This window comes from Rutidosis leptorrhynchoides, chromosome 9 (assembly GCF_046630445.1).
Source record: "Rutidosis leptorrhynchoides isolate AG116_Rl617_1_P2 chromosome 9, CSIRO_AGI_Rlap_v1, whole genome shotgun sequence".
Lineage (NCBI taxonomy): Eukaryota > Viridiplantae > Streptophyta > Magnoliopsida > Asterales > Asteraceae > Rutidosis > Rutidosis leptorrhynchoides.
Window position 1 is genome coordinate 27194851 of NC_092341.1, and position 15763 is coordinate 27210613.

General features: G+C 43.7%; 1 protein-coding gene across 1 annotated transcript; it reads right to left on the bottom strand.

Moving 5' to 3' along the window:
• Positions 1-13718: 13718 nt before the first annotated feature.
• LOC139867861 (uncharacterized) lies at positions 13719-14342 on the bottom strand. Its single transcript, XM_071856209.1, has 2 exons — positions 14093-14342; positions 13719-14020 (listed from the first exon to the last, which is right to left on the bottom strand). Exons 1-2 carry the CDS (start codon positions 14253-14255, stop codon positions 13719-13721), a joined length of 465 nt encoding a protein of 154 aa, XP_071712310.1. The 5' UTR covers positions 14256-14342.
• Between the last annotated feature and the right edge of the window lie 1421 nt (positions 14343-15763).

The window sequence follows — 15763 nt, forward strand, 5'->3', positions numbered from 1 at the left end:
AGGATAGTTGATCGCCTATACTTAGTTTATTACAGGGTAACGCTCTTCAGATACTATTATTTTAATTAACTAAGATTCATGAATGTTGATGAAAATGGTGCAGGATAAACACTCTCAAAAGGGTCTTCAAGGAATGGTACAGAAAAGGAAGAAATTATTGAAATACCTTAGAAGAACCGACTGGGATTCGTATTGCTTTTGTCTCAGAGAACTCGGTCTTCGTGACAGTGTAGATTACAAGATCTAAGTTTGCAGTAATATGTTGAATAGTGTTTTAGTTATGAGTTTAAGAAATGCAATGTCTGCATAATTAAGCCAGTTGAGGGTTTTATTTTGAGACCTGATATTCATTCCTCCGAAACGACGCCTAATGAATATCTGCGATCCCTGGAGACTCTTTCAAAGAACATTTGTGTTAGGTTTAGTTATGAACTTGCTGAATTTGTATACAAATTTAAGTAATCTTTATATGAACTTGCTAATAAAGTTTCTTAGACTTTGTCTCTGGTGATGACGAAAGATGAATTTAGTGTTAGGTTTAGTTATGAACAACATAATTTCAGTGGTTAATCTCTCCTACTTTTAACTTCGCGAATATCTAATTTTGTTTTCACATTTCTTTAAAAACAAATTAATTAGCATTTTAATATCTAAATTTTGTTTTCATTAGAAGGCTAATAAAAAAGAAGAACGCTGTACATTATTAAAACCTTATGTGTACTTTACATAAATGCTCTAAAGTAAAACTCAAAGTTCCACATCAGTACACTAAAGCTAACTACTCATGAACAACAACGTTATCGTATCAGGGCAAATTGATTGGAACCAATGGTGTCTCTGGTGTTGAAAAGAACGGTTGTCCTCCTGTCATCGGGTTGGTATCCACTGGCGGTGGCAATATAACTCCCGGCGACTGCCCAATCCCTGGAAATTGCGGCGGAAATTGTCCCGAGTCCATTATCGGTGGAAAGTTTTGCCCAGGGTTTATTTGTGGCGGAAAGTTTTGTCCGGGGTCAATTAGTGGCGGAAAGTTTTGTCCGGGGTTTATTTGTGGAGGAAAATTTTGTCCGGGGTCTATAAGTGGAGGAAATTGTTGCCCCGGGTTTGTTTGTGGTGGAAAATTTTGTCCAGGGTCTAAAAGTGGTGGAAAGTTTTGTCCAGGGTCTATTTGTGGAGGAAAATTTTGTCCAGGGTCTATAAGTGGTGGAAAGTTTTGTCCAGGGTTTATTTGTGGCGGAAAGTTTTGACCGGGGTTTGTTTGTGGCGGGAAATTTGGTGTCGGCACAAGTGGCGGGAGTGTGTAACCCGGCGGATTGTTATTATCAGCCGGCGGTGAGAATATCGGAACATACGGCGTCGGATTTGGATTAGGATCACCAAAAAGTGGCGGCGAAAATATCGGAACTAATGGTGGTGCTTGAAATGGACCATCAGGTGGTAGCTCAGGTACCATCGGAGGTAGAATGTAGTCAGGTGGTGGTGATAATAATACTGGTGGCGGAGTTTCCACCGGTGGCGGTGGTGATGGAACAACCGGAGGCGGAGGTGACGGGGTTGGTGGTGGAGGTGACGGAATCAGTGGTGGTGGAGGCGGAGGAGATGCTGGTGGTGGAGCCGGTGGTGGTGGTGGTGATGGCGGCGGAGATGGTGGTGGAGTAGGTGCTGGTGCCGGCGCCGGAGGTAATGGTGGTGGCCGGCGTGGAGGTGGTGGTCGGCGGGATGTAAAGGGGTTGTTTGGTGAATTACGAGAGAATGGCCATTGACCACATTTTGAAAATAGATATTGATATTATGGATCACAATTTGATGGTGATCCATTTTTGTTTCTTGATTTACCGCCTAATTTTTTACCGCCACCATGGCTGCGTGTTTTACCGTGGCTCTTTGGTGGAGTTGCGGTTGCGTGGCGTTTATTGTCGTCGTATTCATGGTGGTATTCGGTGGTGGGTTGTGAAATGGAGGTAGTTATAAAAAGTAATGCAATGCATGTTGATAGTAGAATGTGGTGTTGCTTGACAACCATGTTTGACCTTTTGATTTACTATGTTCCTATATCAAGGCAATTTATAGCTCTCTAGTTACACAATCATGCAAGTTATCTTATTGTGTAAATAAAAAAAATACTCCATTTGTTACTCGTCCAAAGAAAGTAAAAATATTTTTAGTTAAAGTTAGACAACTCGTTTATTGATTAGTCTACAAGCTCGATTCGAACTTTTAAAAGTTACAATATTAGCTTGGTTTAAAATATTTGAATTCAAAGCTCTTGTGTTAATAAGAATTTAGTCTAGATAAACTCATTTCATAGTTCAAAATCAAGCTAAAATAAGCTTATTAATGTTTGTCTCGTTAACAACCATTTGACTCGTTAATAACCTTATTCAGTAAGAAAATAATTGATTAATTTTGTCTACGGATGAGATATGTCACGATGATGGTAACAAATTTAGAATGTTATATTAATTTTGTCACTGAGTAAGTTTGTGATGATAGATACATAATGAATGTTGTATTATCTTGAATAGTAAAATTGCATTGGAAAACAAACCTAAATATTATGGAAGGGATCGAATTGAAGAAGAAGATGTAGATGAAAAATGGCATAAATGCATGGTGTCATGGAATGTGTGTACACTTGGTGACATAATTTATTCAAGTTTTGATTAAAAGTTTCGTTAACTTCTCCCTAGTTGTATGTGCCCAAATTTATTGCTTTTTTGGCTCATTCCATTTAGTCTTTTACACCTATAATCCACACGTATGACAGGTTTCACATTATTCATTTAAGTTATTACGCCGTATTAAATTACTGATGTATAAGAACAAATTCTATGCCCAAATATCACATACAATCTCATATTTTATTGTATTGTACTAGAAAATTTCTAACAAAGTTTAAAGAACGAAGAGACTAAACCCTGTTATCATATGTCCTTCTAAGCAAAAGGTCGATGTAATTTGACAGGGACACCCTAAGCGTATTTGCCTTTGACATGCAGTAATCTCATCCCAAATGAGACCTGTGCCTTTAATTTGCCTTCCTTCCAAAAAATCACAATGTGAAGGAGCAGGTTCGAACTTGCGCCTGTTTATGATGCAAGCCAAACACAAGGTGAGCCCAGAGATTATAAAAATCGAGTACCGTTGAGCTACAAGCTTATTGGTGTTATCAAACTTTTTTTAAATCAAACTTTTATTAATATGAAAATTATGCAAAGACCCAATACAACAGCAACTACAAAGGAATAAAACCGAGAATCCTCAGCTATGCTATATATAGATGCAGGAAAACTTTATTAAGCAAAATAGATAATCAGCTAAGGCTTAACATATACCCTTATTGTTTGTAGCATGAAATCATAGAATTTTGGTTTCGATAACCATCTATGCCATTCGAAGTTTCCTTTTTTCCACCGACTCGATTAGCTATTCGATAACTTGCCAAAGCTTGCTTCCAATAGATGATTTCAACCCAAGATTATCCCAATTGAAGGAATCGGCAATAACAGTAGGAATGGACCCGATTAAGGACCACCGCTCATATATTTGATTTTAGACTTCCAAAGCTCATTTACCATTTAATAGTGCACAATCAAGTGTTTCAAGATCTTCGTTATTAGTTGGGCATCTCACCGAATGTAGATCGGTGCATTGGTTTGAAAGTTCAGTTCAACTTATTTTGTTTTGTCCTTCAAATGAAAATGCAAATTGTTTGAGGAACCAAGGTATAGCCCAACGGTTCTCTCCATGTACTTTGTGTCATGAGATAGGGAGAAGTCATGGGTTCGTTCCTTAGAGATAACATGATTTTCTTTAAAACAATTGAACACCAATGATGGTGGTATATATTGACCCTATAGGGAGGTTTTACCGGATTCGTTCACGGACCTTTACTCCTGAACACTGCCCGAATGGATGTGTTCCCATGTACCGTCGATTGGATTCGGATTTCTGCCTTAACGTGTGTAATACGTGCAAATGATGATGGTCGTTGAAATAAATGATCTACTGATGCTAAAAAATCGCCGTTCATAAAAAAAATTGTTTAACATGGTGACTATGGAATGATGATTCAAAGGACGCATTTTATCTTCAATAATGTGATTTAGGTAATTTGTTTCGAAGATACCGTTTTGGCTTAGTGATTAGTGTTAACATATGTACTTGTGTTCATGGGCGAAACTAGAGTGGGGCAAGGGGCACTTGCCCTCGGTGAATTTGAAAATTTAAAGGTTAAAATTTAGAATTTTTTTTATTTTGCCCCTAACTTAAAAATTTATGACACAAAAGCCTTCATATTTTTCATTGTTTCTCTTTACTTTAAAGAAGGAAAAAAATGTATTTTGCCCAAAAGTCTTCATATTCCAAAAGCTCGTGACCGAATGGGTTGTATTTTAATTGAAGAATGAAAGAAAAAAATTTACACTAAATGTGAGTGCTTAAAAAAATTCGCCTCTGCTGAAAAAAAAAATCCAAATTCCACCACTGGCTTCTGTTTCACTTCTGATTACTATACATTTTGGTTACTTGTAAAAGCTAAAACAATAAACTTTTGGGAAGATTATATTTCATACAGTTTGATATTCAAATCTCAAGTTATAACTTATAATCGGCTCGTTAAAATATTTAAATCGGTTAGCAAATTGGGCTCAACAAATTCAGCCCATTAATGTATGAAGGTTATACACTTATACTCAATGAGTTCATATAAGATTTGTTTGATAGGAAAAGGCCCATTAATTGTAAAATGTTTCATGGTGCAAATTAAAGTTTATATTTAAGGTTATTAACGAAAACACCAATTTTCAAGTAAATTATAACTACAAGCACTTAAATAAATATTGTCAAAATACCTCCGCAAGTCACAAGATTGTCTTCCGGTCTTGTGATTTCCTATTTATCGTGCATGAACGATATTTTAGGTCGAGACTCATAATTTAGCAACAATGACCGATTTTACTCGGCGACGCACATCTTGCGAATTTCCATGTGTACTCGGTTAGTTGACAGTCGTTAAGTACGCAAGGAAGACTTGCGATTAGGCATTGCGACTTGGACAACAATAAAAATAGACAATAAAATCTAGTACATCAATTGCGTACGAGGTACATTATAAGAATACAAACCATTATTGTTTAGGTCAAGAAAACGGAATAATTTAGTAAGAAGCATATGGTTTTCATGAAACGATGCATTATATTAGCAATGATGTAGCCGACGTCAAATCTTATACCATTCAAGAATCAAAACATCATAATGGCCTCCATACTGAGAATGCCATCAATTTCACTCTTGTAGAGTTTGGTAGATTGCTGTGTGGTTGGTGTCTTTTGGTTATTTGTGCATTCATGTTTAGGTTTGGTTAGGGACTTAGGGTGTTGTCAAGTAATGATACCGCAGCCCGCATGCGCATGTAACATACACACGGGCATGCGCTATGGTGCGTATGCGGGGTGCTCTCATGCGTCATGCGGCATGCGGATCCGTATCTGGTCCCTTTACGGCGGTTGCTTAGCTAACAAGCAAATATCTTTTCCATAATTATATCCGTGATTCGGGGGAGATGGTTATGGAAACGATTATCACTATCCTATGACGGTTCTAGAATTAGGGTTTGCCTATAAATACAAACCCTAATCGTCGTTAGCAACATACCACGTTACGTAGCCATCTTCTACCACACATCCTACGTAACTTACATCCTCTATCATCTTCTAAAGGTTAACAGGTTAGTTCTTTATTAACTGGTACCTACAACCTTGCTTGGGGCCTTCTGATCGACGGACGTCATCGAAGGTGGACTTAATCACTTGGCCACCCCGCCGACATCATCATGTCGGCCAGGGTTATTCACGGTAGCCGGACCGGAGAGCCACGTTCTAAGATCCTTAAACCCCTCCTTTACGTTGAGCAAGCATGTTAAGACCCCTCGGTTAAAATATGCATGATCAAGTGGTGCTTTCATTGAGAGTCGAATTAATTCAAAACTGTTTAATTGTTCTTTCTTTTTAGGTTTTGAATTATGATTCGCTATTTACAGAATTTTTTGAATTTTTTCTTTTTAACAGTATCATGACTTCCGAGGAATCATCGGAGCATACTCAAACAGCAATTCAACACGCGCCGTCTGGTAGTCAGCAAACGCCAGTTTTGACTACGGAGGCGGCTGCTCAAGCAGGGTACACAATGTACCCCCCACCTGTATCCGGCGAACCCTTTCAGCGGTTTAAGCCGATATATCCGGATGGGGTTACACCGCCAAGAGCAAACTCACCAGTCACAACCACGCGGTTGGATTTTTCATCGGTGGATCCAAGGGTTATCCCGATAAACGCTGGTGGCAAAACCATGGGACCACATGTAGTTTGCTGCGGCCAGGTACCTATTTACAGTACCACTGTTTCGATACCTCTGCAGACGCAGACTATTCAGCAAAACTCGTCGTTTACACCCCTGCAACCTTGGCAACCACCGCGCCCAGTTTCTCAATTCTTAACCCCTGCGGATGCGCAGGCGTTACTTAACAGCTGGGGATTTGGTGTCATTCCAGACGCAAACTCTCATTGGGCGCCAATAACAGCGCAACAACAAAGCACAGCGCAAACGGTTGGGCTCTTGAGTGTGTATCCTCAGTTTTCGCAGGCATCTGTGCCACAGGTCTCGCTCCCCTTACAACCTGTGTATTCGGCATCTTCAAGTAATCCCTCTTTTCCAACACCGCAGCCGTGGGTATATCCGCAGATGCAGGGTCAACCTTGGCAAAATATTCAGGGGCAGGCTAATCTTGCAGGGCAATTTATGCAGGCCGCACCCCCTGACATGGTTCACTTATTTTCGCAGCCTGACTTCGTTCAGGACATGATGCGGCGTTTCTTTGCGGGTTTAAAAGGGGATCCTGTTAAACCACCTTTCGAGCTACCGACTACTTTTGACAAATTTCCTCCGCACATAACTGCATATCCGTTTCCAGCAGCACCAAAGATACCTGGTACGCTAGGTACTTACAATGGTTTGTCCGATCCGGATGACTTTTTACAGCGCTTTGAGGGTGCAATGCGCACTCAAGGTTGGGTGGATCCGGTTGCGTGCCAAATATTTCCAATGACCTTGCAGGGCATTGCTCGCGAATGGTTCAATAAACTCCCGGCGGGCAGTATTGCCGGATTCATGGATCTGCGAACAAAGTTTTTATTGCAGTATCAGAATCAAAGACCACGCAAGCGCACTCACATTGAATGCCATGATATTACGCAGAAATCCAAGGAATCTTTGGGAGAGTATCTCACAAGGTATACTAATGAATGTTTGCGCATTCCAGATCTCAAGCCAGAACAACAGATATCAGGACTCATACATGGCATCAATTCAGAACGGCACCCAACGCTAGTCAAGCGTTTGCGTCATACGGTGCCAACAACTTACGCTGAGGCGCTTAAAGAATGTCACGATTATATGCGGAGTGGCGAAGATAACGATGTTCCCACAAGCAGCTCGCGAAATGAAAAAAAGGATGATGATGACCGCTCACGAGATCAAAACCGCGGAAATAATTCTCGCGGGCGTTACCATAGTGGCGGTCCTATCAGAAGTGAAAAGGGGAGATCTAATGGCAATTATCGAAGCAATAATCAGCGCGGCATCAACAATCAGAACTATGCGCTTCTTAAAAGCTTATCCAAAACGCCCAAAGAAATTTTGGCGACGGAGCCAGTATGCGCGACCTTCGCGGTCCCAACTCCGCTTACAGAATTTGGTAAGCGGGATAAGACAAAGTATTGTGAATTTCACGATGATTACGGGCACGATACGAATAGGTGTAAAAACTTGATGGAACGGGTACTGGAGGCGCTCCGTGCGGGTAAGTTGGATCACCTCAAACCGCCAAAGAAAGATAAAGGGAAAGCCGCAGAAGAGGGGTCAAAAACTAAAACCTTCGCGTGGCAGAAAGTGGATAAGGCCAAAAATGCTGATTTAACCATTAACATGGTTGACGCAGAGAAATTAGGTCAGCGAAGAAAGTATAACGATCATCAGGATTGGGAACTTCTTCCAATCACTTTCCCTCCTGTGATGTCAATTGACAGGGTGAATGAACCTATCATTATCAAGTGCCGCATTCCTTCTTGCGGGGTGCAGGTCAAGCGCATGCATGTCGACACTGGGAGCAGCGTTGACATTATGTACGAGCATTGCTATCAATTTCTTCCCGAACACGTGAAGGCGCAGCTACGTCCGTCTGATATCACGCTGTCTGGTTTTTCCGGAGAAAGCTCATGGCCCGTGGGACGGATAGAGTTATTAATAGAGCTCGAAGATGACAAGAATCCGCAGTTAATAAGGAACGAATTAGTTGACTTTTATGTGGTTCGCTCGACTTCGCGATATAATGCGCTACTGGGAAGAAATTTCATACGGCGTTTTAACATCATACCTTCGGTAGTGCACGGTTTGATTAAGTTTCCTACTAAGGGAGGAGTTGCCACAATGGCGTCACATCAAACGATTGAGATATGTGCGTCAGTTGTGCAAATTAACATCCCTAGCGTCGGGGAGCAGATTACAAGCAGTGCGGTCATTGCTAATCGCTTGCATCCAGATAAGGGTATAAAAATCGGCGCAGGTTTATCAGCTGAAACCAAGGCTAAGTTACATGGTATATTGTCCGCAAACGCAGATGTTTTCGCATGGCGCGAATCAGATATGACAGGTGTCCCGCGGGACATTGCGGAACATAAATTGAATGTTAATCCATCGCTCACACCTGTTAGACAAAAGAAGCGGCATATGGCTTTAGACCGCAGTGATTGGCTATGCGCAGAAGTAGACAACCTTGTCAAAGCAAACATTCTACGCGAAGTGCGTTATCAAACATGGGTTGCCAATCCGGTGTTGGTGAAAAAGGCTGATGGTAACTGGAGAATGTGCGTTGATTTTAAAGACATTAACAAAGCATGTCCTAAAGACAATTACCCTCTCCCGGAGATAGACTGGAAGGTTGAATCCTTGTCTGGATTCAGATATAAGTGCTTTCTGGACGCATACAAAGGTTATCACCAAATTCTAATGGCTGCGGAAGACGAAGACAAGACTGCTTTTCATACGCCGCAGGGTATTTATTGTTACACAAAGATGCCTTTCGGCTTGAAGAACGCGGGCGCGACCTATCAGCGTGTAATTGACGCAGCATTCAAGCCTCAAATTGGCAGAAATCTTGAAGCGTATGTCGATGACTTGGTAATCAAAAGCAACACCGAAGAAGACATGCTCGCAGACATCCTAGAAACGTTTGCGTCTCTGCGAAGGATCAACATGAAGCTTAATCCGCTTAAATGTAGCTTTGGAGAGGAGGAAGGCAAGTTTCTAGGTCATGTGGTGACAGCGCGGGGTATCAAGGCTAATCCCAAAAAGATTGAAGCTATTGATAATTTACCATCTCCGAAAACAAAGAAAGATGTGCAGAGTCTCACTGGGAAGCTCGCAGCAATCACGCGGTTTTTGTCAAAAGCCGCAGAGCGTCAGCTACCATTCTTTAACACTTTGAAAAACTGTTTGAAGAAAAAGGATTTTGTCTGGACTCAGGAAGCAGAATCAGCCTTTCAGGAGATGAAAAAGGTGCTTGCAGAGTTACCAACACTTACTGCGCCAGTCCCTGGGGAGACGTTAACGCTGTACCTTGCGGCATCAAAGGAAGCAATCAGTTCAGTTCTCATCGCAGACCGCGAAAAGGTAACCTATCAATTTACTTGCATTATTTATTTCGCAGAACTTTAACGCTGAGGTTTTCTCAGACACAAATGCCGGTCTACTTCGTAAGCAAGACGCTGACATCAAGCGAAGTAAACTACTCGCCAATAGAGAAGCTAGTATATGCGCTTGTCCATACAGCGCGGCGTTTGCGCCGATACTTTCAAGCACATCCGATTGTGGTTCTAACTGATCAGCCAATCAAACAGGTTGGTACATGATTACTTTGCGGCAATGACCGGGGTTACCGCATTAACTAACGCAATCATTTTATTTCATTCAGGTACTGTACAAGCCCGAGATTTCTGGCCGAATGGCCAAGTGGGCAGTCGAATTGGGAGAACATGAAATAAACTTTTCTTCACGCAGTGCGGTTAAGGGTCAAATACTTGCTGACTACCTAGCAGAAATACCTGCGGATGTCGAAGCGTCAGCAGAACATCAAGATCCGCCCGCACCTGTTCTATCACCATGGGAATTATACACCGATGGTGCGTGTAGCGCATCTGGCGCAGGCGCAGGTGTAATTTTGACAGGTCCAGGCGGTGAGGAACATACGTACGCACTGCGGTTTAATTTTGCTATCACAAACAATGAAGCAGAGTATGAGGCTCTGCTAGCAGGTATGCGCATCGCGCATAAGTTAAATGTTAAAATCTTGCACGCTTACGTGGATTCAAAGCTAGTATGCAATCAAGTCTGCGGAGACTTCGAAGCGCACGACATTGCTATGCAGCAATATTTATCGCTTGTTCATAATCTCGCTGACCAGTTCGAGGCTTTTCAAATCTCGCACGTAATGCGGGGGCAAAATAAGAAGGCGGATGCGCTAAGCAAACTAGCTGCCTTGGCTTTTGATCATATGGGTAAGAAAATTCTAATAGAGGAACTCAACGCAAAATCTATTGTCATGATGCCTCTAGTGGCACCGGTTGAGGAATCAAGCCCAACGTGGATGACGCCCATCATCGCTTTTTTACGGGACGGCACTTCACCCGCGGACTCCTCTGATGCGAAGAAAGTCCGCACAAAGGCACCGCTTTATGCCCTTGAGGGTGACGTCTTGTATCGAAAAAACTATTTGGGACCGCATTTAAGGTGCATAGGTCCTAAAGAGGCAGAGGAAGTTATACGCGAGGTGCATGAGGGTGCATGCGCCCTTCATTCGGGACACAGGTCCATTGTGTCAAAAATCATGCGGTTAGGTTATTATTGGCCTACTATGTACGCAGACACGGCGCGTATTGTCAAGCAATGCGAATCATGCCAAATACATGCACCTATCAGCAGGGCACCTGCGCATCCAATGATACCGGTCTCCTCACCATGGCCATTCTGCAAATGGGCGATCGACATAGTCGGACCATTCCCCAAAGGCCAAGGTAATATTGCCATTCATTTGCTAAATATGCTACTTACGTCATTATCTTACGCATACTCTGCACACGCAGGAAATGTCAAATTCTTAATTGTTGCAATCGATTACTTCACGAAGTGGGTCGAAGCGAAACCGCTGGCAACAATTTCAGGGAAAAGAGTGCGGAATTTTGTATGGGAAGACATTGTCTGTCGATTCGGCATACCCAATGAAATTGTTAGTGATAACGGTACACAATTTGCCGGCGATCCTTTTCGCAGTTGGTGTGCGGAGCTTAATATTAAGCAAACTTTTACTTCAGTTGCGCATCCGCAGGCGAATGGCCAGTGCGAAGTTACCAGCCGAGATATAGTTGCTGGAATCAAGGCAAGGTTGGGTCATGACCGCGTTGGTTGGGTGGATGAGCTTCCAAAGGTTTTATGGGCGCATAGAACCACACCCAAAGCAAGCACTGGTGAGACTCCGTTTAGTTTGGTTTATGGGTCAGAAGCTGTTGTACCCGCAGAGATTGGGGTACCAACGTTCCGCATACAAAACTTTGATGAGCAAAATAACTCTAAAGCTCTGCGGGAAAATCTTAATCTGCTTGAAGAACGCAGACTCTCTGCGGCTGTTAACGAAGCAAATAACAAGCAGAAAATCGCAAAGTATTACAATCAGCGTGTGCGTTCACGCACTTATAAGTGCGGTGATTTGGTTTGGCGCAAGAACGATGCAAGTCATGCGGAAGATACTGGAAAACTGGGACCTCGTTGGGAGGGCCCATACAGGGTAGCAAAAGCAAGCAACACCGGGGCATACCATCTAGAGACATTAGATGGCAAACCTGTGAAACGCACTTGGCATGCGACGTTATTGAAAAAATGTTACATGTAGCTAGATGGACTTGATCACTCCAATTTGTTTAGCACATTATTTTTTGTATTTTTCATCCTTTCGGATATGTCGCAGTTGTAATCATAATTAATGCCAAATAAAAATAATTACATGCGCATACTTTTGTTGTCCATTTATATTTTTTGTATGCGGTTCCTGCCTACTTAAGGGGTGTCCTCTAGCCCCCGTGCGGCAGAAGCCTGTTTGGTTACAAGGCTAGACAATAACGGCAGGCGAAGGGAATTGGTTTTCCCCTAGCCAAGCGCCACGCAGACTAGATGGCTGCAAAGTCGACTTTAAAAAAAAAAATACAAGCATTGGTTTGCTTGTGCGTAATCGCTCTCGCATTGGTTTGCTTGAGGAACTCCTAAGCATAAAAACATTGGTTTGTTTTTAGTTGCGTTTGCTTACCATACAACTAATAGTGCACCTCTAGTACATGACAAAGCAATAGCGCAGTAGCTTTTGAGTCCAAATTATTAAAGGTAAGTTAAAATATTGGTTTATTTTACGCAGTACCATCCGCATACGCATAAGTTGTGGTTAACTATGCGCATGCGCATGCGGTTCATAATTTTTTTTGATTCGCGATATATAAACAAGGACATCACGCATGCATAACAGACAAACATATATACACATCCAAATAAATTATTACATAAGTAATTGTTTCACATGCCTGCCCAACATGGGACTTAGGGCTCCAAAATACATTTACAATTACCTGCCTAAGATTAGGGCTTACGGCACAAACTACTCTAGTAATCCTCCTTCAAAAACCCATCAAGCGGCATCGTCGGGTCAGCCGCAAACGCATTGATCAAAGGGATAGGGATGGACTTGATTGCCTCTTCCGCCTCCAGCAGCGCCGCGGCCGTTCCCTCCTTTAATTTCTTTTGGACAATGTCGGGGAACGGTGGAGTTAGGCCGCATGCCTGGATCACTTCCCGCACAGCCTTGTTCACCTCATGGTCCTTGACCGCATCGACATAGGCATTAAACCGGTCGGACACGGGCTCGGAGTCCATCACTTTCTGCGCAATTGCGGGGAGTGCGGTGCGCAGCTTTGTCATATCTGCCTCGGCCAGCTCGCGGTTGGTAACCGCATCGTCCCTCTCCCTCGTCACCTTTTCCAACTCCAGCCTCACTCGCTCAGTTTCCCCCTTTGCCTGATCAACCGCACCCACAAGCTCTTGATTCTTTTTTCTTTCTTGAATCAAGAGGGTCTTGGTTTCGGCCGCAGTCAATTCAACAGCTTTTCGGGCCTCCTCAGCAGCGTCCCTGTCCTTCTTGACCTGATCTACACCCGCCTGCAGCAAACCCAACTCCACCTCTTTGCGCAGTGCAACATCGTATAGGCTGGAGGATCGACGGGCTTGATCCGCAAACATCCCAAAGAATACCAGCCCGTTCTGGACAAAGGCGTTGAGCGCCTGGTTAAACGGCAGCGCGGCCAGTTGCTCGCGGAACTCTGCTGGGAAGATTTGCTGCAAGAATGCAGATTGCTCCGCAGCATTTTCTGCGGAGGACTGGCAAAGTTGGCGGAGGTTGGCAACACGGAAGCTGCCTTGCGGAGGAGGTAATGTAGACTCAGACTCGACGGGTATCGCCTTGTCTTTGGATGTGGCAGTGGCCTCCAGCTCGGGGTTGACCCGCGATGTTGTTGGCTGCGTCTCCTCCACATGCTCTGCAAAATACTCAGATTAGTACGCAGATTTTTCTACGCGGTATACATGCGAAAAAATAAACGCTCACCATTAATGGGGGGAGGTAGGTCTGCGGACCGCGGCTCGATGGCAACAAAATTGTCGTTGCGCATGTCCTCCAGCTGCTTAGGAGTCATCTTCTTCTTCTTCTGAGCCTCGGACGTCCCAGCCGCCTTGCGTTTATTGCCTGACTCCGCCGGCGTTTCCTCCACATGTTCGCTAGCAGCTGCCTGCTCTAGCTGTTTGTCCACATCCTGCTTGCGGAAAGAGATCCCAGCAATCTCCTCCGCGGTAAGCACCTTCTTCATCCTCATCTCTGCAAACAATAAACGCCTGCGTTAGAAAATATACAAAAATTTATGTAAGTACGCGTTTATGCTATTCCTACCCTTTCCATCGGGGCCAACTATGGCCGGCCGCACATCCTCCCAAGGCCAATACGCGGAGATCTTCCCCAACCGCAGCATAACATTACCATACGAACGGTGCACCAGTTGTGCGTTGACGCACTGCTTCAACAACTTTTTCTCCTCGTCATCCAACGCTGGCATCTTGTTCACATCTTTTTCTACCTTCTCGCACCAAATGAGCGTCTGCGGGAAGCCAGTGCCTACTACGGTCTGGTCGACGAAGAAAAAAGTTTCTTTCCAACTTCCCGCATTAGATTTCGGGGTTTTTGTGAAATTTTGGCTTGCGAAGAAGGTGAACCAAGATTTATGGTGGCTGGCTAAGCGGAATAGGTGGCAAAAAACCTTCACCAATGGTATTGTGTTGAGTGCAACACACCACATCTCGAATAGAACGATTTTGCCTATAGCATACGGGTGCAATTGCCCTAGCCCTACTTTGAAATGATCTAGTACGCCTAAAAAGAAGTCGGAGGGTGGAACCCTAAAATTACCATGCTTAAAAGCATGTTCGTAGATCGCTACCTTATTCTCTGGTGGCTGATGGGCTCGCTGGCTAGGCAGTGGTGGTACCGGATTGTAACCCGCTAGAGGGGGGTATTGCTTAACTAAGTGGTCGATGTTTTTCTGGCCTATGTTGGACTCTACATTCTCTACGAAAGTTTCATTAGCTTTGGTCATTTTTAGATGAATGGAGAACGACTGACCTTTAAATGACGATCGGAATATGACGGAGTTGATCGGAATTGATAGGATTTGGAGGCGAGAGCGTATTTGGGAAGCTTGACACCGGAAAAGTGAAAATGTGTGTGATTTGGGGCTATTTATAGGCAAGATTGGGGGAGCGTGGGTTGGAATGGTGTGATCGTGGCCATACACGTGTAATGCAATCGACGGGTAGCATTTGCTGATCGCGCGTGGTGTCAGTTAAGAATGATTACAAACACGCGCGTGGTTCGCACGCGCCTGCGGCACTGTTACTTTATGTCTTGTCAGCCGAATGGGCTTCTGCGATTGTGACAGGCATCGAGGCGCACGCGAGGACATTAAATGCTCGTCGTCCTTTTGTTTTCTCTTTTTCGCTTAATAGTTTGATATCATATGACTTGCGTCATATAACATCAAACTGGGGGGACTTAATGATACCGCAGCCCGCATGCGCATGTAACATACACACGGGCATGCGCTATGGTGCGTATGCGGGGTGCTCTCATGCGTCATGCGGCATGCGGATCCGTATCTGGTCCCTTTACGGCGGTTGCTTAGCTAACAAGCAAATATCTTTTCCATAATTATATCCGTGATTCGGGGGAGATGGTTATGGAAACGATTATCACTATCCTATGACGGTTCTAGAATTAGGGTTTGCCTATAAATACAAACCCTAATCGTCGTTAGCAACATACCACGTTACGTAGCCATCTTCTACCACACATCCTACGTAACTTACATCCTCTATCATCTTCTAAAGGTTAACAGGTTAGTTCTTTATTAACTGGTACCTACAACCTTGCTTGGGGCCTTCTGATCGACGGACGTCATCGAAGGTGGACTTAATCACTTGGCCACCCCGCCGACATCATCATGTCGGCCAGGGTTATTCACGGTAGCCGGACCGGAGAGCCACGTTCTAAGATCCTTAAACCCCTCCT

Excerpts from the sequence above, each read along its gene's own strand:
- LOC139867861 (XM_071856209.1), bottom strand. The coding sequence starts at position 14,255 with ATGCCAGCGTTGGATGACGAGGAGAAAAAGTTGTTGAAGCAGTGCGTC. Across the intron at positions 14,021-14,092 it reads AGTTGGCCCCGATGGAAAGG|AGATGAGGATGAAGAAGGTG; the intron begins GTAGGAATAGCA and ends TATTGTTTGCAG.